The following is a 26254-nucleotide window of genomic DNA, read 5'->3' as shown; positions in this document are numbered from 1 at the left end:
GGTTTTATCACTTGGAGATAAAAAGAGATGAAAGCCAAAAAAAAAAAAAAAAAAAAAAAAGACTTCATAGTTGCTCTGTCCATCCCAGCACCGGATAAAGGAGCAAAAAGTGCCTACGTAGAAAAGCCCTGAGCACACAGTGCACAATCCCGAGGTTCTTTTAAATCGTGTCTAGATACACTGTCTCACCGAGAACCCCGGGCAAGCAGCGGTGTAATTAATTCTCCTCGCGTACCCACTCTCCGCTGCGGCTCGATGAAAGTCAAGTCAGTACCGAATTCCTTCCCCGCGCGATGACCCGTGCAAGCTCGGGACGCGCCAGGCGCCGGCTCTCGCCGGTTCAGCGACCTCCGCTCTCCTCTCCGCCGCCCGCCGCCCGCCCTGAAGCGCCCCCGGGGGGCCCCCGGACGCGGGATCCCGAGCTGCGCCCCCCACCGCCGGGCACGCTCGGACCCTCGGCTCTTCGGGGCCTCCCGTCCCCGTGCATTCTCAGCAAGTGCCCAGCTTGGGGCGGGGGCGCGGGGAGGGGGGTCCCTGGAGGAGGCGGCCCTTACTCTGGGGTAGGTGGGCGACCCTCTGCCCAGGAAGAGGGCGTGGGGAGTGGGGCCAAGCGGAGCGGGCCTCCGGGGGCCTGGCCGGTCTGGAGTACGGAACGCTGAGGGGTAGCCGGCAGCGCAGCGGGCCGGGCGCAGGGTCCCGGGCCGGCCGCCCGCCCGAGGGGCCGTGGGAGCGCGCCGAGCCCGCCACCCCAGCTTCCCGGGGCCGGACCCGGCCGGCGCGCACGGGCTGGGCGGGGCGGGGGCGGCGGGCCGCTGCGGGTGAAGCCCCGGGGCCAGCACACAATGGGCGGGGGCGCGAGGCCAGGCGCCCCGCCAACGCGCCGCCGCACCACGTGGGCCGCAGAGCGCGCCGGGCCAGCAGCGGCCCGTCGGCCCAGGCCGGGCGCGGCGCGGCGTACGTGCGCGCGCGCGCGCGTGCGTGCGTGCGATTTGCGATCAGGCGGCGCGGCGGACAGCCCCGGCGGCGGGGCGGGGGGAGTTATATTGCGGGGTCCTTCCTCGCGCACCCTGGTTCCTCTCGGAGCGGAGACGGCAAATGGCGGACTTCGATACCTACGACGATCGGGCCTACAGCAGCTTCGGCGGCGGCAGAGGGTAAGGCGGGCGTGCGCGGGCCCCGGCCGGGCGCGGGGAGCGGGCGGAGTCGGGGGCCCCGGGGCGGCGGCCTTCCCGCGCTCACCCGGGGACGGCGGGCGGTAGGGGGCTCGGCGGGGCCCGCGGAGGCCTGGGAGCGGCGCCTGGAGGGCCGGGGCCTGGAAATGGCGCGCTCCGGGAGGGGGCGGCGGCGGTTAGGCTCCCCCGCGTCTTGCTCGCGGTGCAGATCGTGCCCGTGCGTCCCGCCGCGGCCGCCGTGTCGTCTTGGCCCTGCCTCGGCCGCAGGGCCGGGCCGCAGTGGCACCGGGTGCCCGGGAGGACGGGCTCCCGCTCCCATCCCCATCCCCCAGGACGGCAGGGCCCTCGCGGGGCTCTGCTGCAGCGCGGGGTGGGGGCCGGCGCCGGGCCCGCTCCGGTCGCGGTCGGAGTCGCGGCCTCCGGCGGTCGGTCTGCCCTGCCAGCTCCCCGGCCCGCTTCGCTAGGAGGCCAGCGGACGGGGTAAGGTCGGGAGGGCGAGGGGTGCCTCCTTTCCCGTACGCGTGGTTTGGCGGCTAGAGCTCGGGAATGGTCCGATTCGCGCCGGGAGAGGGGGGCATCGAGCAAAAGAAAACGCACAGTAGGGTTTTCTTTTCCGCTGTGTCTTGGGTCAGGGTGCCTTAGTGACAGGTGCTACGTGCTTCCTGGCAGAAAATCTTTTATTTCTCCCCAGTTTCTCCTTTCTGACCTGGGGACGGAATCGCAGTTAGCCTCGTTTTGACTTTGGTCATAGACAGACCATATATAATGGAGATACCTCGTTTTCACGCTGGGTTTTGCGTGATTTTTTTTTTTTTTTAATGCAAGTTCCCTTACAGAATTCAGGAGATGGGCTATAAGCATCTTCCTGTTGGTGAAGGACACACTTGGCCATTGTGTACTTTTACAGAAAGGATTCCTTTCCCAGGATAACCCCACAATAGTACCTACTGAGGTGTCCGGTCTCCTGGGTTTTCAATCCGAAAAGTATCTTTGTTCGGTGAAGAGTGATCTTTTAATACCTTGGTTTGGGACTGGCTCAAACAAAGGCTGTTTGGGTGCCGGAGTGTACCCAGTATTAATGACACTGGAACATGGGAGTCGGGGAAGGTGGAGCCACCTGTTCTTTCAAAGAATATTTTATTTGCTAATAAAAAAAAAGAAATAGATGTTGGACGACATGTAAAAGTATTGCCTTTGGGGTATGTTTCTAGACGTGAAATTTGCAGTTAAGTCATCTTGAAATTTAATAACTGGGATTTTTTTTTTTCCAGTTTCAAGAAACATTTGGAAGTGCCCAGGAAAACTCTAACAGAGGGGTTTGGTTTGATTGAAGGCAGATCCAAGGAGTTTTAGTTGGGTTTGGGACTATAATAAGTTAGTCATATTATAGTGAATCTGGGTTTTGGAGTTTGGGTGGGGTTTTTGTTTTTTTGGTTTTTGGTTTTTGTTTTTGTTTTTGTTTTTCTTTTTTCCTCTTATTCTGCCTTTTGACAGACTTGCCAGCTGTTCCAATGACTTCAGGTGTTCGAGGCGTCAGTGGATGTCACATATCGACAGTTGGGTTGCCTTGAACGATAGCAAGTGGTCAAAATTCTCTTACTTTGCTCTTCGTTAGAAACATCAGAAGACACGTAAAAGATGTTAGCCCTGTGTCCAGATGTACTCCATAAAACTGGTGTGGGAAAATAGCTGGGCACTCTGCATGTCCTAAACTTTCTGATAAAAAGTCACTTTACTGTTAAAGCTCTTCCGCATCTGACCTTGTTGGAGCTTTCCGCTTGACTTCAAATCCATGTAAAACTACACGGGAAATACCACTCAGATTCCTAAAAGTAGTTCTAGAAACCTATTGGTGAATTTGTGTGTTGATGTAAACAGTGTCTGGAGCAGGTCCAGAAACTTCACAGAGGACCAGACATGCCGCTGTGTGGCCTGGGCCGAAGCTTCCTTTTCCAGTGTCAATGTTAATTTTAATTTCGTTAGATCTGGAGTTACTAAGTTAACTGGTTTCTCTGAAATTTAGCAAGATGGTAGGCTAGTTGATAACCTTCAGTGATCGTTTCTGCTGTTACGTGCATCATGTTTCACATCCGCAGATGTCTCAATGCTCTCTGCTTGTGTTGAGATACAATGCTTAGGCATTTTAGAAGATTGTGGCTTCTGGAAAGCCAGTCTTTTGCATTGCTGCGTTTGTACTTTTGTACCAAGAGACCTTCCCTCTAGTCTACAACACCTTAGCTGAGTAAGAGGTCTCAACTCTAAGCCACTTGGGTCACAGACAAAGGGAGTCGCAGGTTTGAAGTGCATGGTCGTAACAAAAAACCTGGTTTTAATAATTATACGTTCCCTGTAAGTTTGTTTTGTAGTCATATGTAGTAATCAGTGCTGTTGTCAGGAAGCAGGGTTTAAGCTACTGCTTAATTTTTCTCAACTTAAAGAGGCATGTCCCTGGCAGCCAGAGAGAGACCTGGGGACTGCATTGCTGGCCAAAAAACAAGTCCAATCAGAATTCCAAATTAATGTAGTTAACTGTACTAGATCTGGAGTGTATTTTGTTCCGCAGTTTGCTAAATTTTCCTTCCTGGGTTTTAACTCCTCGTTTGCCGTTGGTGGTAAAGTGGAGAGTAATAGTGATTTTTATTTCGCTGACTACAGCGCACTTTTGAGTGCTCCGGTCTAAAACCATCAGTTCTGAGAATCAGTGGGACTTGGAGGCGGCAAGAATTGAAATTGCTGAAAATGGTACCTTCTGAAAAGTGGTAAAACCACACGTTTAAGTATTCCTCAAGTTCCAGGTTTGGGGGGCGGAGGATTGGAATTCTAGCTTTTGAGTCTTCTAAGCCTTAAGCTTGGCATCTCTGTCTAAATTTCTAAGCATATCTTAAGACTATAAAGGGGGAGAGAGCAGTCTGTAAAAACAGGCTATTTGCATCGATCATGATAGAATTCATGAAAGTATTTAAAAGCTTATTTTTAAAATCCTGTTTGCCTACCAGATGACAAGTAGTTGGGGGTTATTGTCCTCCTCCTCTTCACTCCTTAATCTCCCAGGGCTTGGTTCTGAATCTTTATCTTCTATGAAATACTTGGCTTTACCAAGAGCCTCTGACACAGTTGGGGAAAAGGCCTGGCTTTGGATTAGAATCAGGCAGAGAGGACAGAGGTCAGGTGTCAGCTGAGCCTTGAGCCACACACTAGCTGTGAGATCTGGAACAAGTTTCTTTACCTCTCTGAGCCTCATTTTCCCCACATGTAAGATAGAAACTCCTCTGAAGGTATCAGGAATATTCAGTGAGATGTCTCAAGCATGCAGCACGGCGTCCGGTATGCTTAATAAATCTTAGCTCTTGATTTATAATTTTTTATAAATTATAAATTTTACTAAAAACTTATTTTTTTAGTTCTTAAAATACTTCCCTTGCATCAGTAAGAATGGGGAAATTTCTGTTGAGTTAATGAGTGAATTTTTACTTCCCGGCTGTGTTCCTAAAGCCAAGTAAGCAAAATCTATTCAGTTCATAGGTATAAAGCATTTTATGAGTAGCGTACTGTATTATAAACGAATGCTAGCTGAGTAATTTGTTCTTGTAGGTTATTGGTTTCTTACACAATTTATGCTTGGAATATTTAATGTAGTGCTTCTGAGATTTCTAAAAACTTTCTTAGTATATTTCTGTTTTGAAATTAACCTTTAGTGTTCTGGGAGGCTATGATGCAAGTTCAAGCAAGAAACCTTCCCAGAAACTTGGACCATGTAAAACATTGGTGGGGGAGGGGTAGCAGTCCTAGTTGAGACCCCCATCTTCCAGTCTCCAGCTTCTCCTGGAACTAGAAGAGAGGGGCGGGTAGGAGAGCATGTAGTGCCTCTGCAGTCCATTTGTACAGCTGGTTCGACCTGCAGACTCGGGCCACGAAGTAAGTGATTGCTTGATTTTGATAGAACTTAACAACTATAAGACCTAAGTTGTCCTTTTTAATTGAATGTCCTTGGTTCTTTGAAGTTTTCCCCATGTCATGATTTTACCTATTTATGACAGAGATAGTGAGAGAGGGAACACAACCACGGGGGAGCTGGAGAGAGAGAAGCAGGCTCCCAGAACGGGGCTCAATCCCAGGACGCTGGGATCCTGACCTGAGCGGAAGGCAGACACTTAATGCCTGAGCCACCCAGACGCCCCTCTGAAACGTTCTTGTTGGGACCCTCTGGATGTGCTCCAATACGCTGGGACTCCGTTGAAGACACGGCTTCTCTGGTTAAACCTTGTATTTGGGGATAGGGCACACAGGGCATAGTTCAAGGGGATTCTTCACAAGTGCGTGATCTTGCAACGTGATGGATTGGTTGTTACTGTTACTGAGGGACGCCGATCTTCCAGATGTTGGCACGTTTCATTATAAAGCATCCAAAATCATGTTTATTAGTATCACCGTTGATTTTATCAGAGAAATTTCAGGTATTGTGAGGCTGTCAAGCTTATGCTGATGGATACGGGTTTTCTAAAACTTTATTTTTTTGCCTAAAAGCCCAGTCTGCATTTTATCTTTGGTAACAGATACTGTTAGTTCTCTTTGAAGTGACAGACTCACTTCATTTTCAAGACAATGTCTGTCTCGGTGGCTCAGCCCGTTGAGTACCTGATTGTGGTCTCAAGGTCCTGGGATTGAGCCTGACTTCGGCCTCCAAGCTCAGTGGGGAGTCTGCTTGTCCCTCTCCCTCTGCTGCTCCCCCTGCTTGTGCGCTTTCTCGCCCTCTCTTTCAAATAAATCTTTTAAAGAAAAGAAAATGTCAGCCTGATATCAAAGTCTGAATAACCATCGCTTAGTTCTTCAGGTAAAAGTGGTGCCCACGAAAGGACGAGCTGGTTCAGCTTGTAACTCGTCCTCCACGAGTGTTTTCCTGGAGATAACCATTGCGTTTCTTTTCCTTCCTTCCTTCCTTCCTTCATTTTTTTTTTAAATTTTTTTTAGGTTTTTTGATTCATTTATTTTAGAGAGCGCACAAGCAAAGGGAGGGAGGGGGTGGTGGTGTGGAATCCCCCCTGAGCGTGGGAGCCGAGTGTGAGGCTCAGTCTCACAACCTGATACCGTGCCCCGAATGGAAATCAGGAGTTGGAAACCCAGCCGACTGAACCACCCAGATGCCTGTTACCGTGTCCAGGTGTACAGTTCGCCGACCCTAATGGCCACAGTGACACCATGTTGTGTCATTGCCACCACTGTTTCCAGACCTTTCTCACCATCCTGGAACAGAAACCCATTAAGCACCTCTTCATTCATTTCCATTCCTTTAACTTTATGAACCTTTTTGGCTGTTCCTCTTCATCTGTCTTCCCCATTGTGGGGAGGGGATGGAGTACTTTAAAGCCAGTTACAGTGTCCTGTCATTCTGTCTTAAAGTACTTCTAAACCTGAACACACATTTCAAGCTGCCCGGGGGTCTCTTTCTAACCACCAGCGTTTCTGTTGCCCAGTTCATACTCAGTTTTGCACAGTTGCCTCAAGGATTATTTCATAGAGTTGGCCTTTTTGAATCTGCAAGAAATCTGATTACAGAGCATTTAAAGCACAAAAGTAGAGTCCAGTGTAATGACACACCTCGTGTGCCTGGACCCACTTCGTAAAGTGACCACTTGTATTGCATCTGTACCTCCGCGCGCCGCCTGCCTGCCGCACGCTTCTGGATTGTTTTCAAGCACATCTTAGACGTCACATCTGCACATTTCATCTGCAAGTACTACAGGATGAGCTTCAAAGCTACAGACTCTAGAAAATGTGACGACTGGGGCGCCTGGGTGGCTCAGTAGGTTGAGCCTCTGCCTCCGGCTCAGGTCATGATCTCAGGGTCCTGGGATTGAGCCCCACATGGAGCTCTCAGATCAGCAGGAAGCCTGCTTCCCCACTCCCTGCCTGCCTCTCTGCCTACTTGTGATCTCTCTCTGTCAAATAAATTAAAAATCTTTTTTAAAAAAGTGACCACAATATTTTCACATCCAAAAACTTCCCAGTAAATGTTTTGATTTCTCTTAATTAGCTGATACATTTCGGTGTACAACCGATTTGTTTGAATTAGAACCAAAAGTTTGTGCATGGCATTTGGTTGCAGGGCCCACTAAAATCTCCTGATAGGTTCCTCCTCGCTTTCTTGGTTGGTTGTTGGGGGGGGGGGGGCTTTTTTCCGGGCGCTTTCAAAGCATTTGATTCTTGGCGGCTACCATGTGTAAGGAAGCTGGAAGTTAAATTTGTTATTAGCAGAAATACTTACTAGTACAGAGTAAGTATTCATCTTTAACACATATGTTTTAGTGCAAGTAACTTAAAGTTTTATGATTTTTCAAATGTTTCTAATTTTGTTGAAGTATGATTAACATACAGTGTTGTGTTCGTGGTTTTTCAGATACTAAGTGAAGAAGAGAAGAACTGGTAGTTGTGTGTGTGCCTTTGAATTCTACCTTTTAACTGGAGGTCTGTCTTTGACACTTTGTACTTCTCTAAATAATTGAAACTTAGGGCACCTTGGTGGCTCCGTTGTTAAGCGTCTGCCTTCAGCTCGGGTCATGGTCCCAGAGTCTTGGGATCAAGCCGCGTGTCGGTCCCCCTACTTGCAGGGAAGCCTGCTTCTCCCTCTCTCACTCCCCCTCCTTCTGTTCCCTCTCGTGCGCAGTCTCTCTCTGTCAAATAGATAAAATCTTCCAAATGAATGAATGAATGAATGAAACTTGTAGATCATGTAAAATTGGCCATCACATGAGAATGTGAAGTTTTCTTCAGAACAAATTTGAGCTGGTAGTGTGTGGAATGTCGGGTCTCAGATAAGCATTCTAATTTAGAAAAAAAGAATTCTTGGCTTACAAAGTACAAACTAATCCATAGAAATAGTTTACATCATAGCTTCAAGACAGATGTTTTTCGTGGCCGTATTCTCTAAGGACCAATAAACAGCTTGAGGTTTGAGTTTTTATTTCCTCTGAAAAATCTGGAACCTTGGATTGAATAATAAGCTTTTGCACATGTCAAGTTACTAAATTAATAACCCATTTATTTGCTTTCACTGATGTGTGGGAGTCCAAGATTTTATTACATTGTGATAAGTGCCTTTTTGCCTAGTAGGAAATTTTCCTAAAAGACCACGTAAAGCAGAAGTCCCCCTTGTGTTCGTGGTCCTCTTATTACAAGGCTTTCAAACTGCCCATCCTGTCCTGGTGGTAGTTGATGAGGTCAGTTTCTTGGGGGTCCTGACAAGCTTTTCTTAAAGATGACCTGGAAGAGAACTGTGTGTGTTACCCCATGAGTCTAGCTGTGCTGTTGGGCAAACTCCTCATTATTTGTATGATTAGTACACCGTCAGGCGCGTATGTGTACGTGTCTTCAGTCGTCTTGGTCACAGCCAGAAATGTTTTTGAAAAACACTGAAGTACGGTGGCTCATTTGGTTGAGCCTCTGCCTTCGGCTCAGGTGATGATGTCAGGGTGGCGGGATGGAGCCCCGTGTAGAGCTCCTGGCCGAGCAGGGAGTCTGCTTCCCTTGCCTGTGCGCGCTCAAATAAATGGATAAAGTCTTAAAAAAAAAAAAAAAAAGGAAAGAAAGAAACTCACTTAAGTACCTAATTGAAGAGGTCATCTAAATACATGTAACTCTTACATTTTAGATCTTTTTCCAAATACAGTAACCCATGTTAATGGAAGAAGTGATTTGTGATCCTAAGAGTAGTTGCTAGGTCTGTGTCTTCATGCCTCCCACCCGTGCTGAGTACCAGAGACTGTAATAGTTCTGAAGATAAAACCAAATTCCTGCCTTAGAACCACTTTGGATTTCCCTGCAAGGCCTTTTATTTTTTTCTTTTTTTTCCTTTTTTTTCTTTTTTCTTTTTTTTTTTTTAAGATGAGACTGATTTATGAAAACATCCTTCACAGTAGAAAAGAGCTCCTTGAAACAGGGTTCACCACCTGCCCCTTCCCCCAGGGTTGATCAGAAACATTCTGAGGCTTTCGTGCCTATCCTGTAGTAATGCCAGGTATCAACTTAAAGGGGTTTAATTGTGAATGCTGAATGCAGGCCTTGGAGAATGCATACGTTTAGCAGAGGGAGTTTTTTTTTTTTTTTTTTTTTTTTTTTTTAGATTTTATTTATTTGACAGACAGAGATCACAAGTAGGCAGAGAGAGGAAGGGAAGCAGGCTCCCCACAGAGCAGAGAGCAGAGAGGGGCCTGGGATCATGACCTGAGCCGAAGGCAGTCTTTAACCCACTGAGCCACCCAGGCGCCCCGGGAGATGTACTTTTTTTTTTTTTTTTAAGATTTTATTTATTTATTTGACAGACAAAGATCACAAGCAGGCAGAGAGGCAGACAGAGGAGGAAGCAGGCTCCCTGCCGAGCAGAGAGCCCGACGCGGGGCTCGATCCCAGGACCCTGGGATCATGACCTGAGCCGAAGGCAGAGGCTTCAACCCACCAAGCCACCCAGGCGCCCCGGGAGATGTACTTTTAATAAAAGTACATCTGTGCTGCATCGGGCTAGTTTTGAAAACCTAAGCTACAAATAAAATGTCACGTGGCTTTGGATGGGCTCGAGAAGTAAGGATCTAAATAAACAACTTTAGTTAGTAATGTGTTGAACGGGGTTCAGTGATTTTAATCAGTGTATCCTCCTAACGTAAGATGTTAGTGATGGGTGAGATAAATCAGTGTATGTGAAATGAGGCCTTGGCTTTTCAGAGTTCAACCTTTTTTGGTTATTTTCTAGAAACCGAGTAAGTTGCACATTGTGGCTATTACTTTCTTATTCTTTTTATGCATGTTTAGTGGGTTTTGTTCTTACTTGTAGTCTTTGTGATTTTTTTCTTTTTTCTTTTTTTTCCCTTCTTTTTGTTTTTTTTCTTTTTTTTTTTAAGCCCAACGAGGGGCTGGAACTCAGGACCCTGGGGTCAAGACCCGAGCTGAGATCAAGAGTCGGGATGCTTAACTGACTGAGCCGCACAGGCTTGTGACTTTTATATAAGATCCCGCGTGGTGCCACGTGTGGACGATGTAGTCTACCCCAGTAAGTGTCTCTGGATGGCTCATGACAGAGCGGAGTTGTTGATCAGTCCCACCGGCGCCGTGTCCCTAACCTAGAGGTAACAGGACGGACACCTGATGTTGCCAATACCAGAGAGAGGGTGATGCTCTGGGTATCTTGGCACTGGTCTTGAATTTTCAAGAGTGGCAGCAACAGGGCTTAAGTTCTGTGTAGCTTGTAAAGGGCCCTAGAGATGTTTGTAGTTTCCTCTCCCAGAGAATAGCTTAGCATGAGTCCTCCCTTTTTCCTTATCTTTCTTACTTGGGCAGTAAGTCTGGGGCACTTCGTTTTCTTTCTTGCATCTACTTACTGGATCCAGTCCCCGCCCTGATACTCTCTGCTCTCGTTTCTTACAGTCCCCTCTCCCTCCAGGCTTTCCTGGTCTGGCTGTTCCCTACTTTCCTCTTCCTGGACTGTCTGTCCGCAGTTAGTGTCTGGTGAAGAGTTCCGTATTTCCCCGTGTGCTGCGGGAACGTGGAGCGGCCGAGTCGCGGTTCCTCTCCCTCCAGCCTGCGGAGACTGCTCCCCGGGTGTCTTCCGAAGGACCTGCCGTCCTTTGTTTGGGATGTGGTTTCTCCTTTCCAGGTGTCTGGACCCCGTCAGTTGAAGCATCGGCTCCTTAGGGGCAGGGACTCTGAGCTGTGAGCCCTCTACTGTGCTCTGTACTTCATAGACATTGTCCAGATTTTAGCCAATTTGAGTGAAGAAGAGAGATTTGTCTCTAAAGATTTTCTGTCAGACTTGGAGTTGAAAGTTAGATTTCCTGAGTTACTGAGGATGTAATTTACTTTAAAACTCACATAATGTTGTTTTCAAAAGCAGTGGCCTAGGGATAGCAGGGATAGTCGGACGCAGCAGTGAGCAGGGAGGATGGTTGGGGAGTGGAGGGCGGGGTGTGATGGGCCGGGGTTCGCAGTGCAGGCGGGAGGGCAGGCGGGGGCTGCTGTGGCCTGCTGCCTTGTTCCTCTGTTTCTCCTGGAGCAACCTGGCCTTGGGCGTGTTTAGACTTCCCTGTAACGTTTCAGTGTTGTTATTAAACTTACATAAAGCATTCAGGATTTATGAGGTGTTTTTATGGTCGGTTTTAAACTTTATAAAATAAAGATTTGAAGTATTTGTCAGTTACAGACCAGCAAACTGAGGCACCGCGGTAATTTGGAAGACGTCTTCTGCCCCCTTAAAGCTCAAATGACTCTTCTCTCCCTGTTATTTTTAACCTGTTCTAGAAAGTGTTTTCGTGTAACCCAGCTTGTTCAGTTAGAGGATAGTCCCCTGTAAACTTCGGCGACCAGGGTATCTTAGGACTTTTAGCTCAGGATTTCCTGGCGTTGGGATTTTTTATTCAGTGGGCTGCTACCAGGCTGGATGGACCCTTTCGTGACATGCACATGTGCTCTCTGGTTTGTCCCCATCACTCTTGTCGCTCAGGTTGCTGGCACACCGTAGAGTTCCACTTTTCTAACTTTGTAAGTGTTGGAGCCAGTAAACAAAGCTAGCTGGGGGGCCCCGTCCCCGTCCTGCTGCACTGGCTGCTGTGTCCTGTCTTCAGCAAACTACTTGCAGAAAAGCTAAAACACACTTAAGTCCCTTAGAACTGACCACGTCAGATCGGGTAGAGTTTAGGGCCACTGCAGTGATTCTTGGAAAAGTCTCGAATAGTAAACCGGTGGCGGTTTTGTGAGGCTTAGGTGAAGGGAGCAGTTAATGGGCTGGGTTAGCTGTTCCCACATTTCTAGCTTTTAAAACACTGCTTGCCCGGCGCCTGGGTGGCTCAGTGGGTTGAGCCTCTGCCTTCGGCTCAGGTCATGATCTCAGGGTCCTGGGATCGAACCCCGCATTGGGCTCTCTGCTCAGTGGGGAGCCTGCTTCCTCCTCTCTCTCTGCCTGCTTGTGATCTCTGTCTGTCAAATAAATAAATAAAATCTTTAATATACTGCTTGCCTGGGACACCTGGGTGGCTCAGCGAGGAACCTGCTTCTCCCTGTGCTGGCGCGCATGGGCGCTCTCTCTGACAAATAAATAAAATCTTTTAAATAAAACAAAGTACTGCTTCCCTGAAATGGGATTCTTTCATCTTCCCAAAGCCGGGGCTGGCTTCTTACCCGACTGCATTCTTCTCAGTGTCCTGGTCATCTGATCAGCTCAGCCACCCCCAGGCGGCAGTCCTTATCTAGACTCAGCTGGCGCCCTGGGGGACCCTGCCCTATCGGGCCTGCATCCAGCGGCCCACAGAACGGCATCCCACATGCCCCTTGAGCCTTCCTACCTCTGTTTTCCTTGATTCATCGGACGTACACCTGCTGAATTTATCAGTTCTCCATCCTCACCTTCTCCTTAAAATTTTTAAAAAATCATTGTAGCTGTGTGCGGGCGTGCATCGCGTATATACACAAACACGCCTGCATGTGTGCTCAGTTACTTGTGTTTATTATGTGTCCTGGTCACTTGTGAGCTGCTTGAGGGCAGGGGACTGTTTTCTGCCAGATGTTTAGTAAATGTTGAATAAATGAATTTAAGGTTATTAAAATTATAATTCATCCTGTGTTTTGTTTTGATGGTTTTCCAAATGTTTATACTTACACCGTATCTTACATACTCCGTGTTCAGTCTCAAAGAGTATCTTACTGAAAATACTTAGTTAGGGTTTAGGGGCGCCTGGGTGGCTCAGTAGGTTAAGCAGCCAACTCTTGATTTCAGCTCAGAACATGATCTGAGGGTCATGGGATCGAGCCCCACGTTGGGCTCCTCATTCAGCAGCATCCCTGCCCCTCCCTCAGCCCTTGTGTGCTCACACACCTGCGCATGCTCTGTCTCTCTCTCTAGTAAATAAATCTTTAAAAAGAGGAAAATATAGGGGCACCTGGGTGGCTAGCCGGTGCCGTCAGCTCAGGTCATGATCCCAGAGTCCCAGAGTTGAGCCCCACATGGAGCTCCTTGCTCAGCAGGGAGCTTGCTTCTGCCTCTCTCTCTCTCTCTCTCTCTCAAATAAATTTTAAAAAGTATTTTAGGGTTTAAGGTTATCGAGAAAAGAACAGTAGTGTTGCAGAGAAAAGTATGGAAGTGCAAAAATAAGTCGATTTACTAAACTTCATGGAGTGGGAGTGGGAGCCAGTGGAATGCAGTTCTCTGGAAAACAAAACAGGATTTCTTATCCGGAAGGAGCAGAGTTCTGAGTCACTAAACTTGAAAAATTTTAGCCATCTAAGAATTAGGTCATGATTTGGTGCTGCTAAAAATGGGTCTTAAAGAATAATATTTATCTCAGGAAAGATGGGGAATTTCTTTCATGATATTTCTAGCAAACTATGGATCAGAAACTAAGTTACTTTCCATGACTTGTACTGGTGCTTGCCCTATAGAAAGGACGACTTGGAGCAGATCTTTGTTGTGAGGAGAGTCCTTTAAAATATTTAAATGTCTTGGGGCGCCTGGGTGGCTCAGTGGGTTAAAGCCTCTGCCTTCGGCTCAGGTCATGATCTCAGGGTCCTGGGATCGAGCCCCGCATCGGGCTCTCTGCTCAGCCGGGAGCCTGCTTCCCCTTCTCTCTCTGCCTGCCTCTCTGCCCACTTGTGATCCCTATCCGTCAAATAAATAAATAAAATCTTTAAAAAAAATAAAATAAAATAAAATATTTAAATGTCTCCATAAAAAGAAATGCCACCTCCCTCTTTTGAAATTTTTTCCCTCCTGTGTTCTGCAAACGTTAGGAACATTTTCAGACCCCCAGTGGGCACTGTTAGAGTGACAGGGTTGAGTTTGCTTTATCTTTTAGGCCTAGGCGTGCCAGCACATAAGTCCTTCGTGCTGAAGCCTCGGGGGTTCTCGGGGGTTCTCGGGAGAGCGGGGCTGTTCTCACGGCCCTGCCAGCCGCCCCTCCCTGCAGATCGAGCATGGAAGCCGTGATGTCTACACACGCCGTATTCAGATCTCTCCATCTGCTTTTTTCTTTTTTTTAGAGCTGTTTGTTCCAGAATCAAAGATGACATGTAGCATTGGTTGTCATGTTTCATTAGTCCCCCCTGCCTTTCTTGTCTGTCATGATCCGTGCCAGAACACAGGGCACACGGACTGCCAGAATACAGGGCACATGGACAGCTCGGGCCATTGATGAGCTTTGCCTGAATCAGCCCCGCTACGGTGGTGGGTACAGAGGAGTGGTTTTCTTTCCTTTCCTTTCCTTTTCCTTCCTTCCTTCCTTAATTTCCTTCCTTCTTTCTTTCTTTCTTTTTAGATTTATTATTTATTTGAGAGCGGGCACGAGAAGGGGAGAGCAGAGGGCGAGGGACAGGCAGACTCCGCACTGAGTGCAGAGCCCAACGAGGGGCTCAGGACCCGGAGATCATGACCTGAGCCGAAGTCAGATGCTTAATCGACTGAGCCACCCAGGCTCCCCAAGAGTGGTGCTTTTCTTCTTATGTGACTCCTTCTACATCTATGCGTTGACATTCTTACTGATGTAAGGAAGAGCTCCCCTTCCCGTTCATTCACTTTATGGACTATTTTAGAACAGTTTTAAGTTCACAGCGAAACTGATCAGAAAATACAGTTCCGGGGCTCTGGGTGGCGCTGTTGCTTGAGTCTCCGCCCCTTGGTTTCCCCTCAGGTCCTCATCTCAGGCTCAGGAGATTGAGCCCCACAGGGAGTCGTCTTTCCGCTCTTCTTCCTCTGCCCCCCACCCCCATCTCACTCGCTCCCTCAAAGAAATCAGTCTTTGGCGGTGGGAGAAGAAAAGAGTTCCTGCGTGCACCTTGGCGCACGCACAGGAGCACAGACGGCCCCGCCGTCAACACCTACACTGACTGTGTCCTCACGCCCAGTCCGTGGTTTAAGAATAAGCCCCAACTTATTCTTCCGTGTCTGCAGGACATTTTGAGCCTCGGCTTGTAGGTGCGATGTGGGGTAACTCTCGCTCCGGCCATGTGTACTTTGTGGCGGGTATGAGGCACCGTAATCTGTTACTTCTCAGTAACTAAGCTTTGTTTATTAGTATTACCTAATACTAACCCACTTTTACAAATAAACAAAGCTTAGAGAATTGGAGTAACTCCTCAGGGTCAGATGGTGAAGTAAGTTTGTGGCCGAGCTGGGATTCAAACCAGAACCTCTACAGATGAGCGAGGAGCTGTGGTAGAGTCCGGCTCCTGCCTTTGCCACTTTTGAGCCCCGTAACCCTAGACGCATCACCCTTTCTTGTTACAGGGGAGGAATGGCATTGAGGTTTAAATGGATTCGTGGTATGCCCTTGAGGACCGGCGAGGTCGCGCGGGCAGTGGTGGAGAGTGTATGTATGTAGTAGCACTTGCCGTACAGCAGCTCGAGTTTTCTTTAGACTGTATTGGCCACAGCGTGACAGTAGCGAGAAGCAGGCGTGTTCTGCGGGGGTCACGGCAGCTCTAGAGATCCTTCCTGAACACAGTGCACCGACTCTGGGCAGTTCGCTTCGGCCTGGGTGAGGACAACCAGGCACGAGGGAGGGCGTTTGATAAGGTGTTAGGATATAAACCATTTGCAAACACGGAGTCCACGTAAATAGGCAACCAGCCACGCCGGGGGTACGTTCTGTTCGGATTTGAATCTCCAGGGAAATGTGTGTTTATCTAGGTTCTGTGCTTCCATGGACATTTCTGTCACCAAAAAATAGGCACCTGGTCACGAAGGATATTTTGGGATACTCTTGATAATTTCACGACGCTGTTGTACGTTCCAGTGGAGCGGCTTCCCTGGGTGGTGTGGCTGAGCCGAAGACATTGTTCTTGTGCCCTGCTCAGGGGCGAGTAGACTTGAATCCTGTCTGTTTCCCCTCCAGGTCCCGCGGCAGTGCTGGTGGCCATGGTTCCCGCAGCCAGAAGGAGCTGCCCACAGAGCCCCCCTACACAGCATATGTAGGAAATCTACCTTTTAATACAGTTCAGGGCGACATAGATGCTATCTTTAAGGATCTCAGCATAAGAAGTGTACGGCTAGTCAGAGACAAAGATACAGACAAATTTAAAGGTGAGTTTGGGGGAATTCTTACTATGCATTTTTGTAGAGGGAGGGTTGAAACCACAATCTTAGAGAACCAGAGGGCTCCAGTTACGAAAGTGTTTTAAATATTTGTCCGAGTAGCTGAAATAAACATGGCCCTTTAACGCATAGGCTTTCTGTTCTACTTGCGGGGAAAATGTTTTACTCATGCTCTGATTTGTAGAAATACGCAGTATATGTATGCCCAAGTCAGCCAGCTGTTTGCCTGACCCAGCTGTGCTGTCTGTGCTGGTCAGGGAGGTCCCTGGGAGGGAAATGAACAGATAAAATGGAGGACTTGGCAGGTGCATTTCACCTTGGCTCGACTCACGGCATTTTGCTTTGAAGTTTTCCTGTGATCTAGGTATTTGTATAGAATTCAGAAGAGAACCTAATACATACTGTCACGATACGTTGGTGACTTTGGAGTTTGTGTGTGGGAGAGGGTTGGCTCAGATTTCAGATAAAGTTAGTGTCTATAGGTTTAGTCTCTTTGGGGTGCTTGAGTGGGAAAGCAGTAAGAGAAGAGTCGCAGGAGCATTATCTCTAGCTTTCAAGAGTCCCTGAGGGGAGATGTGCTTCCTGAGAGCACGGTGCGAGAGCATTTGCTTTACACTGATCCAGAAGAACATCCGGGGAAGGTACGGAGTGATGTCCGGTGAGGGAGAGGTGTGAGAAGCAGGGGTTTCACTCATCTGAGCAGCTCTGTGTATAGGCAGTACTTTGATCATTTTGAAAGTTTTTTGGCTTTAGAGCCTGAAGCCTTATGATAGGAATGGCCCAAACAATGAAAACAAACCTGTCCGATCAGCTTGTGAAAGTAAGGACCACCAGTGTCCCTCCTGGAGGCACCAGGAGTTCCGGGCTTCAGGGGAGATGGGGGGTGGGGAGCAGCCTTTGGGCTGAGTCAGCGGAAGCACGTTTCAGTTTGTCCTAGAGGTTTATCCTCCCTTTCAGCCGCTCTGAAGGGCGGGATGGGTGAGTTGGCTTTTGTTGGCCTCTTTGAACTTGCGGGGTGGTTTCCTCAAATATTGTAGACATTGAATCCGCTTAGGGGGGATGGTGGGGACCCTCCAGCCAAGCAGTGGGTTCTTTCTGTAAGTTACTGGTGAGCAGATGGTGAACAGGACAAGTTTGGACCCAAGTCTTGGGAGCACCTGTGGTCCAGTGGGCTTTGAAGGGGAAGTGTAATCATCGTGCAGGGCACAGCGTGAGCACATCAGGGGCAGGGGGCAGGCTTAAGCCCTCTGGGTGGCAAGGAAAGGCCTTGGAAAGAGTGGTGGAGGGAGAGGGGGAAGCCAGCGCAGGGTTTGACGTGAGGAAGTGTGGTTTCTTCTGCCTGGAATGGTGTGTTTACAGTCCCACGGCCGAAGCCAGCATCAGGGACACAGATTGTGGGTACACATGCTTGGACCCAGGCCATCTGTTTTTCAGTGAGCGTCGCACGGAGGATACCCTTGTCACTGAGGGTGTATTTTTTAGCTTTATAAAACAGCTTTTGTACCAGCCACCTGAGGAGTAATTTGTAGGCATCTTCAGCCTGTTCTTCAAAGCATGTTTGGTATTGACTTCGCAATCTGTGTCTTAAAGCCCCAGTTGGGTTCTGTTAAAGTTATTCAAAAGTCAGAACTAACAGCTCTTCACAATGACCCTGGAAAGGTTTTAAGATGATGGTTAAAGCTCATAAAAAGAAAGTTTTATAAAAACACAGCTGCCTAAATAAATAAAATCTTAAAAAAAAAAAAAAGCTGCCACATATTTCAGAGAACATAACTGCGAAGAAGGAATGCCAGGTATTTTCTTTTCATCAAAAAAGTACAGTCTCTCTTCTGGGCTCTCCTAGTCCACTGTTCCCTAGATGCACCAGAGTGGGGAAATAGACCAGACAGGGAGCCCCCCTGCCTTAACCCAGAATTCCTTGAGGAAATTGGGGTTTGTTTCTCTTGCAGGATTCTGCTATGTAGAATTTGATGAGGTGGATTCCCTTAAGGAAGCCTTGACATACGATGGTGCGGTAAGTATCTTCTGCTTTTCTGTGCGTGTTAGAAGTCGCGATGTTTTTTTCTTGCTGGTGCTTACACTGTTTTCCCCTTACCATTAGCTGTTGGGTGATCGGTCACTTCGTGTGGACATTGCAGAAGGCAGAAAACAAGATAAAGGTGGCTTCGGATTCAGGAAAGGAGGACCAGATGACAGAGGTGATTGGTTCTTCTAAAACTTGAACGTAAACCTTGCAGTACGCCTGCTGATGACAGCTCTTGGAGGTTACTAATAGAACGGTCTCACGGGTCTGATACGTTTTTGCGAGCTTTTAAACACTAGTAAAAAATCCTGAGAGAGAATGGACCATACTTCTGTAAGCCTGGGGCGTTTCGGTTTTGTTTCGTTTTGTTTCTGTTGGAGGCAAGAACTCTTCTCGTAACTCCTGTGAACTTCTCGTCGCATGAGTTGTCATCTTCCAGTGAATTTTTCCATGTTTGTGCAGCAAGGTAATGGTACAGCCTCAGCTTTTTTGGTGTGTATCTCAGGAATGGGTGACCCTGGAGAATCTAGGGGTGGGTGGGATCCCCAGGGATGACTTCATTCCCAGGATCGGCATTTACAGTACTGCCACTTAACCTTTTGCGGTGGCCTTGCTGTGAGCAGCCTGGCCAGACCACTCCGTTAGCTCATGGTGTAGGTGACGTTTTCCTGAAAGGTCTCCAGGCGTGCACCAAGCCTCTGTTGGCAGCTGAGTGTGTGGGATAGGACTGGAGAAGCTCGCCGCTGTGGGCAGGTTGGACTGATCATGGCCCGGCTTAGCCTCGCCTCAGCCTGCAGTTCTCGTCGGGGCCTTCATCTCAGGAACCCCCTGGGCGTTGCGGGTGTGCACGGACACACGGAAGCATGCCAGCTTCCAGAAAGGAAGCATGCCAGCTTCCAGAAATAGTCCGGAGGCTTTGGAAGCTTACAGGAGGCCTCACCTCGCTGTGATTCGTGGCGGCCCCCTCTTGCATGGTTGAAGTCCTTTTCTCTTGAAGGGCGGGGCGTGGAACTCCTCTCCCTCCCTGGTGGGCCGGATCCACGGATCCACTTTACTGTGGCGGCCTGGCTGGGGGGGGCCTCCCTGGCTCACCTCCTGAGGTCAATTTGCATGTCGTGCCTCTGCTTTGAAGGGCTGATCTCCTAAATGTTTCTTAAACTCTTTATGTTGTTGTTTGTTGTGGTGGTTTTTGTTTTTAGTAAATAACTCACACACGTAATAAAAATGGCAGTTGTCATAGAAAGGTAAAACCGGGAGAAACAAGTCTGTTATCTTTCCTATGAATTCTGCTCTCCCCAGGGTCTAAGATAACATCAGTGTCCCACCCTGTCACCCTCCCCTCCCCCCATCAAACCAAATTCAGCATAAAGTATTTGGTAAGTATGGAAAGAAGTAGGACAGGCTGTTGTAGACCAAAATTCTTTTCAGTCCCACTATAACTAAACAGATGACTGCTTATATCTGTTGCATAACTCAGTCTCTTATAGCCAATCAGAAATGAGCTTCTTCATAAAAATACAGTCTGATCCAGTAACCCTGTGATTTGACGTATGAGCTGTTCTCTGACTGAAACGCGCAGCAGAGATCTTGCCGAGTCAGTCCAGCTGCAGCCGGTAGTGGCCTGAGGCGTGCTCTGGGACCTGCCAGTTTTGGATTCCTGGTATTGGTGCAGTGGCCCTCGAGCTTTTGACTCGGGAAACGTGGAGGTTACCTAAGGAACAGTCGCCTTAGTTGGATTTTTCCCGTCCGAAGCTGAGAACACAGCCAGAGGCTACCTCGACACCCGCCAGGGCCCGTGTCCCCCTGCAGGGTTTTGGTGGTCTTTAAAACCACATGTGCCCACACGGCAGAGTTAAGGCCTGTATCGTTATTTGTGAAAATCCGTCTTTTTTTTTTGCTCTTTAAAAGAACGTTGCTATTTTTATTTACTTTTTTATTTTTTTTAAGATTTTATTTATTTATTTGACAGAGAGAGATCACAGGTAGGCAGAGAAGCAGGCTCCCCGCCGAGCAGAGAGCCCGACACAGTGCACGGGCTCCATCCTAGGATCCTGGGAGCATGACCTGAGCCGAAGGCAGAGGCTTTAAGGGAGCCACCAAGGTGCCCCGAACGTTGCTGTTGTTAAAATCATACGTGCTTGTTACAAAAAAAGACTCAAGCAATACAAAATACAAAGAAGAAAGCAAATAAAGTCCCACCGCCAGAAGTAGCCTGTGCATTAAACTAAACTTGGTTTTAAAAAAAAAAAAAGCCTTACAAGGTTCTCATCAACGCTTTGCCGCCTGAAAAATCTGTCTCCACACTTCATGAAAAGGCATTCGTGAGTGCCAGACCTTGCCTTTCCTTCATCCTCTTCCCCTGCTGCTTATCATAAGAGATTTTGAAATAAGGTGGTCGCTTGCCGTTCACGGGCTCCGGTTTCTTCCTCTGCCAAACGCTGCCTCGTGCTCCTGGACAGAGTGGTCGTGCGTCTCTGCCTTGTCGGTGGGAGTGGGAGCTGACCCGTGTTGCACGCTGGTAGCAGGAATTACTCGTGTAGGGGAAAGTGACTTCCATACCCACATGGGAAGGTGCGCTTCCTAGTTTATTGGGGGGAAATGTCAGGCTGAGTGTTTGAATACCAGTTGCTCATTTAACCAACACTTCGAGCTCTGGTTCAAAGGATTCTGTAAAGAATCTTACCCCCCGGCTGTATGCCTCCCAGTGTGTTTTCCCCATCTCAGTGCTCCTGTTGGCCCGAATCTGTTTGAAATCGTTTTCATTTCTTGTTAAAATTGATGTTGTCCGACTCTGTTTCTGAGCGGGGTTTCAGGTAACTTGATCTCTTCCCCCATTCCTTGGCCACCCTGAGAACCCCAGGTGAGCAGACACCAGACCATCGCCCCCGGGGCAAGCAGCAGGGTCAGCGTCCTGAGAGTCTCTGCTCACGACGCTTTTGTCAGCCGATCAGCACATACCTTCTTGTGTGGATTTCTGTTCGAAAGACCCCTTACTCCACCTTACTTCACGTGTGCTGTTCATTTGTGGCTCATCCGACCGTGAACTCACAGCAGCACCAGGACGCCGCCCGAGTGGAGCTGGCCTGGCACACATTTTCCGGATGGGGTGCAGGACTGCCTCCTTGCGCTGCGAAGACCGGGCGACCCTGCCACGCTCCAGCCGGGGGCCGTTTAAAACAGTGCGGTCGCCAAGGAAGTGCGCAAAAGAGCAAAAAACCTGGCACCGAGCAGATTGAAGAGAGACTTAAAGAGTCTGAGCTGAAACGAGAAGGCCAAGCATTGCCTTCGCTCAGCCTTAGCTGCAAAACACGCATGTCGGGGCGCCTGGGGGCTCAGTCGTTCAGCGTCCGCCTTCGGCTCCGCTCATGATCCCAGAGTCCCAGAATCGAGCCCCTCGTCGGGCTCCCTGCTCAGCGGACAGCCTGTTTCTCCCTCTCCCTCTGCCTGCTTGTGGTCTCTCTCTCTCTGTCAAATAAATAATTAAAAGTCCTTTTAAAAAAAGCATGTCAGGCGACTCCGGTCTTCCGCTGCTCTGCGCATGTCTGGAAAAGCAGACGCGCTGACAGTATTGATTTCAGGGTCACGTGGAAATGCTGGCAGGTGGACGGCTGGGCGGACAGGAAGTCCGTGAGTAATGAGGGTGAGACCCTGGACGGAGTATTCCTCAGGCCCAGGAGTCCCCTGGAGCTTCAAGCAAGGACACCGTCCTCGGAGTAGAAGTAGCCACCTGTGGGGGCAGAAAGGGGGCAGGCTCATTTGTCTAACTACGGTCTTTTTATCTCTCAAATTTTTTCCGAAAGTAAACTCTCACTTCAGTGGTCTCTACTGTTAAAAGGCTAATTAGTGGGGGGGGGGCGCCTGGGGGGCTCAGTGGGTTAAGCCTCTGCCTCCGGCTCAGGTCATCATCTCAGGGTCCTGGGATCGAGCCCCGCATCGGGCTCTCTGCTCAGCGTGGAGCCTGCTTCCCCCTCTCTCTCTGCCTGCCTCTCTGCCTACTTGTGATCTCTCTGTCAGATGAATAAAATCCCTAAAAAAAAAAAACTTTTGGGGCGCCTGGGTGGCTCAGTTGTTAAGCATCTGCATTTGGCTCAGGTCATGATCCCAAGGTCCTGGGATCGAGCCCCTCTGCGGGGAGCCTGCTTCTTCCTCTCCCACTCCCCCTGCTTGTGTTCCCTCTCTCGCTGTGTCTCTTTTTGTCAAATAAAAACATTTAAAAATAAATAGGGGCGCCTGGGTGGCTCAGTGGGTTAAGGCCTCTGCCTTGGGCTCGGGTCATGATCCCAGGGTCCTGGGATCGAGCCCCGCATCGGGCTCTCTGCTCAGCGGGGAGCCTGCTCCCCCCTCCCTCTCTCTGCCTGCCTCTCTGCCTACTTGTGATCTCTGTCCAATAAATGAAATCCTTATAAAACAAAACAAAAATAAATAAAAGGCTGCTTAGCTCGACCCCCGTCTAGAAGGAAGTCCTTCAGTGAAATGTGAACCTGAAGAAAAGTTGAGGCTGTTAAAGCCTGTGGACAAAATCCTCTCCGCAGGGCCGAGCCTCGTCTGGCTCTGCAGCACCGGCGAGGAGGCGCGGCTCACAGCAGGCCCCGGGAGCCCAGCTGTCCTCTCCTCCACGGGGGGCGAGGTGCCCTGTGCCCCGGTGCGCCCCCCTCTTACGGGGGTGAGCCCAGCACGTACGTGCTTGGTTGACAACACAGGTGCCTGACTCTTTGGTCTTCATTTGCGCTTTATTTCACAAAAGCTGCTGATGTTGGCCGAACTAAAGAATTTCAGACCAAACCGGCTGCGTGGGCAGCTCTGAGTCAGTAGCTGAGAAAGTAACGCGGTGTCCCCTTCCTTCGTCAGGCTTCAGGGATGACTTCTTAGGAGGCAGGGGAGGGAGTCGCCCCGGTGACCGGCGAACGGGCCCCCCGATGGGGAGTCGGTTCAGAGACGGCCCTCCCCTCCGAGGGTCCAACATGGACTTCAGAGAACCCACAGAAGGTAGGGCGCTGCTTCCTCCGCGGAGGGTGTCTAGCCTGGGTGCGCTGGCTGTACCCCCCCCCCCAGGCCTTCCCGTGCCCCGGGCAGTGCCTTCTGCGGCCCACCCCGTAGTCTCAGATAGCGAGCTGACCTTTGTTGGAATGTTGGGGTGCGCTAGGTCTTCGCGGCTGGCTTGCTAGTTAGAAAGCGGGCTGGGTCGGGGCCGGGGGGCGGGGGGGCCTCCGTCGGGCCATTTCACCCGCACGGGGAAGGGGGGTCCGTTCACTCGATAAACCGTGTTGGCTTGTCTCCCACAGAGGAAAGAGCACAGAGGCCACGGCTCCAGCTGAAGCCTCGAACAGTCGCAACGCCCCTCAATCAAGTAGCCAACCCCAACTCTGCGATCTTCGGGGGAGCCAGGCCCAGAGAGGAAGTCGTTCAGAAGGAGCAAGAATGAGCTTGTGGTTGGGAGGGAGTGGGGTGTGGGGGAGTTAGCGCGAGACCACAGCCTGGCCAGCCCCCCGGGCCGGCGGTCCTGCAGCCACCGTTCCTGCGCCTGACCCCGTCCTCCTCTCTGACAACGGAAACACAGAGCTTGTGAGCGCATGTCAGCAGTTAACAAGTGGTTTTTAGTACATTCTTGGCTTTGCTGAACCTATCTAGTGCCTGTCTCGTGCTTTCTTTCTTTTTTTTCCCCTGCCGCTCCTTGCCTCTCTCCCTCCTGTCCTCTCTCCTTCCTGCTCCTTGTTTCCTTCCCGCACAAGAGCGTCTCCCGAGCGCCGGAGGCAGCCACCCGTGGGCGGTCTCCGGCGGCGGTGCTGCTCCACTTTTCTCCTGTGCTTTCTCTCTTTACTTTCGACGCACTGGCCAGACCCGGTTGTTTCTTTGCGTTTTCTCGGCGCTTCTCTCCTGACCTGCATGTTGAGTTCTGTATTGCTGTGGCTTCCGAGGGGGGGAGAAAAAAACCAGGGAAGAAGTCACAGCTCGGAGAGCATCTTGTTTTTATTCCGCTGTGATCCACAGATACAGAATTTGAGGCACCTTGTTTCCAAAACAAGGATAAAATACCCGTTGATCCTTGAAAATTCCTTCCTGTCCCTATTTATAAGCAGCCCCGTCTCTGCTGCTCCCTCCCTGCATAGATGACCCGAGCCGCAGAGGCTCTCCTCCCAAACGTGGAACCCGGCCGAAGGGGGTAGCCGCGGGGCGAGCCGGAGAGGGCGAGCCGGAGAGGACCCGCCGAGCGCACCGCCGTGTTCGCACCCACTGGTGTGCCTTCAGCACGCTGTGCGGGCTGGTTCCCTCCTTTCCGCCGGCCGGGGTGCTCTGGGGGGACCGAAGGGCGGCGGTGGCGGAGCCCCACCGGGCTGCCCTGACCGCGTGGACGGCGGCCGCTCCTCTGGTCCCTGCTGTGTGTGGAGCCCGCATCTCTCCCTTGTGTTTCTCTCTGTTCCTTGGTGTAGCAGCGAGCTGCTGTGCTTCCCCACCTTCCCTGGATTTTATAATGAAAATGGGCCTACAGTCTGGCACTTTACTGTTTCGCTTGATGAATTGAGGATTTTACTATGCAGAGCCGTCAGGGACGTCCGGATAGCCGGTGGGTGGCGCTCAGCCACCCCGTCTCCTCTTGGGGGCAGAGCTGCTTGACCCCACACAGTGAGTTCGGCACTTGGCAGGGGGCAGGGGGCGGCCGTGGCTTCGGAGCGGGAAAGCCTGCGTGTGAACAGCTTGGTTCTGCAGCGCCCAGTCCCGCTCGGGGCCGCGGGGAGCAGCTCGGGGCCGGCCAGCGGCTGGAGCCCGGGGAGGAGAGCCCCGCGCACGTCCCCGCCACGTCTCTGTCCCGGGGTCTCAGCAGTTACAGAACTCTCTCTCCTGTCCTTCCTTCCCCTGCCTCCTCTGCTTCTGAAATAAGAACCATTTGTGTGACGCCAATACTTAACTTACGAAAGACATGCATTATGTGGTTGTAGTCAAACCCGATGCTTTCAGATGACCTACTTACATCTTCCGTGGGGAAAAGATTAAGAACAAAACAATTCATCTAAACTCCTGGGCCACCGGTTGACTTTTAAACGTAAGAACGGAATTCCAAACACTTCACACATTCAGCTATATGACAGAAAGGAAATCTATGGATATGGTATTTTGTGAATGATCTTTTAAATAAAAGAAAACCTTACGTAATATTTAATGCTTGTCCTTATTTTTGAGTTCTTTCTAGCTGCCCTCAGCGTGAGATTTGCGCCGCTCTAAAGTCGGGAAGTGGCAGCCGAGTCTCGCAGGACGGGCTGCGGCTGCAGCGAACCCAGCGTCCTCTTTGGGAACTTAGAGGAATCGTGAGATTTCTTTTCAGAGCCAGTGAGGACTAGAAGCAGCACGCCGGGGTCTTCCCTCATTTCCTAAAAACGTGATTTCCTGAACAGAGACCTTGCGTGCACAGGTGTGTGGCCATGGTGTTTGATTAGGTTTTGTTGTTGTTGTTGTTGTTTGTTTTTTGTTTGTTTGTTTTTATTAGGTTTTAAAGGCAGTTTCTGCCCAGAATGGAAGAAATCCGCTGTGTGCACGAGGGGTCCCTGCTTTAAATAACTGCTTGTGTTTAGCGGAAGTTCTGGGTGCTCCTGGGGACAGCGGTGGGGGCTGCTTCGTGGCCAGCGGGTGATAGGTTGTAGGGGGCGCTGCTGGGCGGTTCTGTGGCCCAGGGGACAAGGTGCAGAGCTCTGCCGTGTCTGGGAGAGGCCCGGCTGGCGGCGAGGTGCTGCCGGAGGACTTGGCATGGTGCAGGGAGGCGATCCTTGACAGCGGCCCACCCTGCAGGGGGAGGGCAGGGAGGGCAGGCACGGTTCTGGTGAGAGCACGCGTGGCTGTCCGCGTGGACTGCCCCCCTGCCGAGCCTGGAGGAGAGGACTTGATGCTCGCAGGTGTTTTCTCTCAGGGAGAGGGTCCCTGAGACCAAAATCCCTCTGCCCCACGTGTAGCGGGGCTGGTGGCCGGGGGCTTGAAGTCCAGCTCCATGTGGCTTCTTTTCAAAGGTAA

The 26254-nt window shown here is 50.2% G+C and overlaps 1 protein-coding gene across 1 annotated transcript; it reads left to right on the top strand.

The window, feature by feature from the left end:
- Nucleotides 1-984: 984 nt before the first annotated feature.
- Nucleotides 985-25412, top strand: EIF4H (eukaryotic translation initiation factor 4H). The gene is made up of 6 exons (XM_080831016.1): nt 985-1154; nt 16034-16221; nt 18183-18247; nt 18335-18431; nt 23105-23242; nt 23539-25412. The coding sequence occupies exons 1-6, from the start codon at nt 1096-1098 to the stop codon at nt 23676-23678; spliced, it is 687 nt and encodes a 228-aa protein (XP_080687142.1). The 5' UTR covers nt 985-1095; the 3' UTR covers nt 23679-25412.
- The last annotated feature ends 842 nt before the right edge of the window (nt 25413-26254 follow it).

This window comes from Martes martes (assembly GCF_963455335.1).
Source record: "Martes martes genome assembly, chromosome: 18".
Classification (NCBI taxonomy): Eukaryota; Metazoa; Chordata; class Mammalia; order Carnivora; family Mustelidae; genus Martes; species Martes martes.
Note: the sequence above shows the minus strand (reverse complement) of the source record. Positions and strands in the feature narration are given on the sequence as shown.

Excerpts from the sequence above, each read along its gene's own strand:
- EIF4H (XM_080831016.1), top strand. The coding sequence starts at position 1,096 with ATGGCGGACTTCGATACCTACGACGATCGGGCCTACAGCAGCTTCGGC. Across the intron at positions 18,248-18,334 it reads CCTTGACATACGATGGTGCG|CTGTTGGGTGATCGGTCACT; the intron begins GTAAGTATCTTC and ends CCTTACCATTAG. Across the intron at positions 18,432-23,104 it reads AGGAGGACCAGATGACAGAG|GCTTCAGGGATGACTTCTTA; the intron begins GTGATTGGTTCT and ends TTCCTTCGTCAG.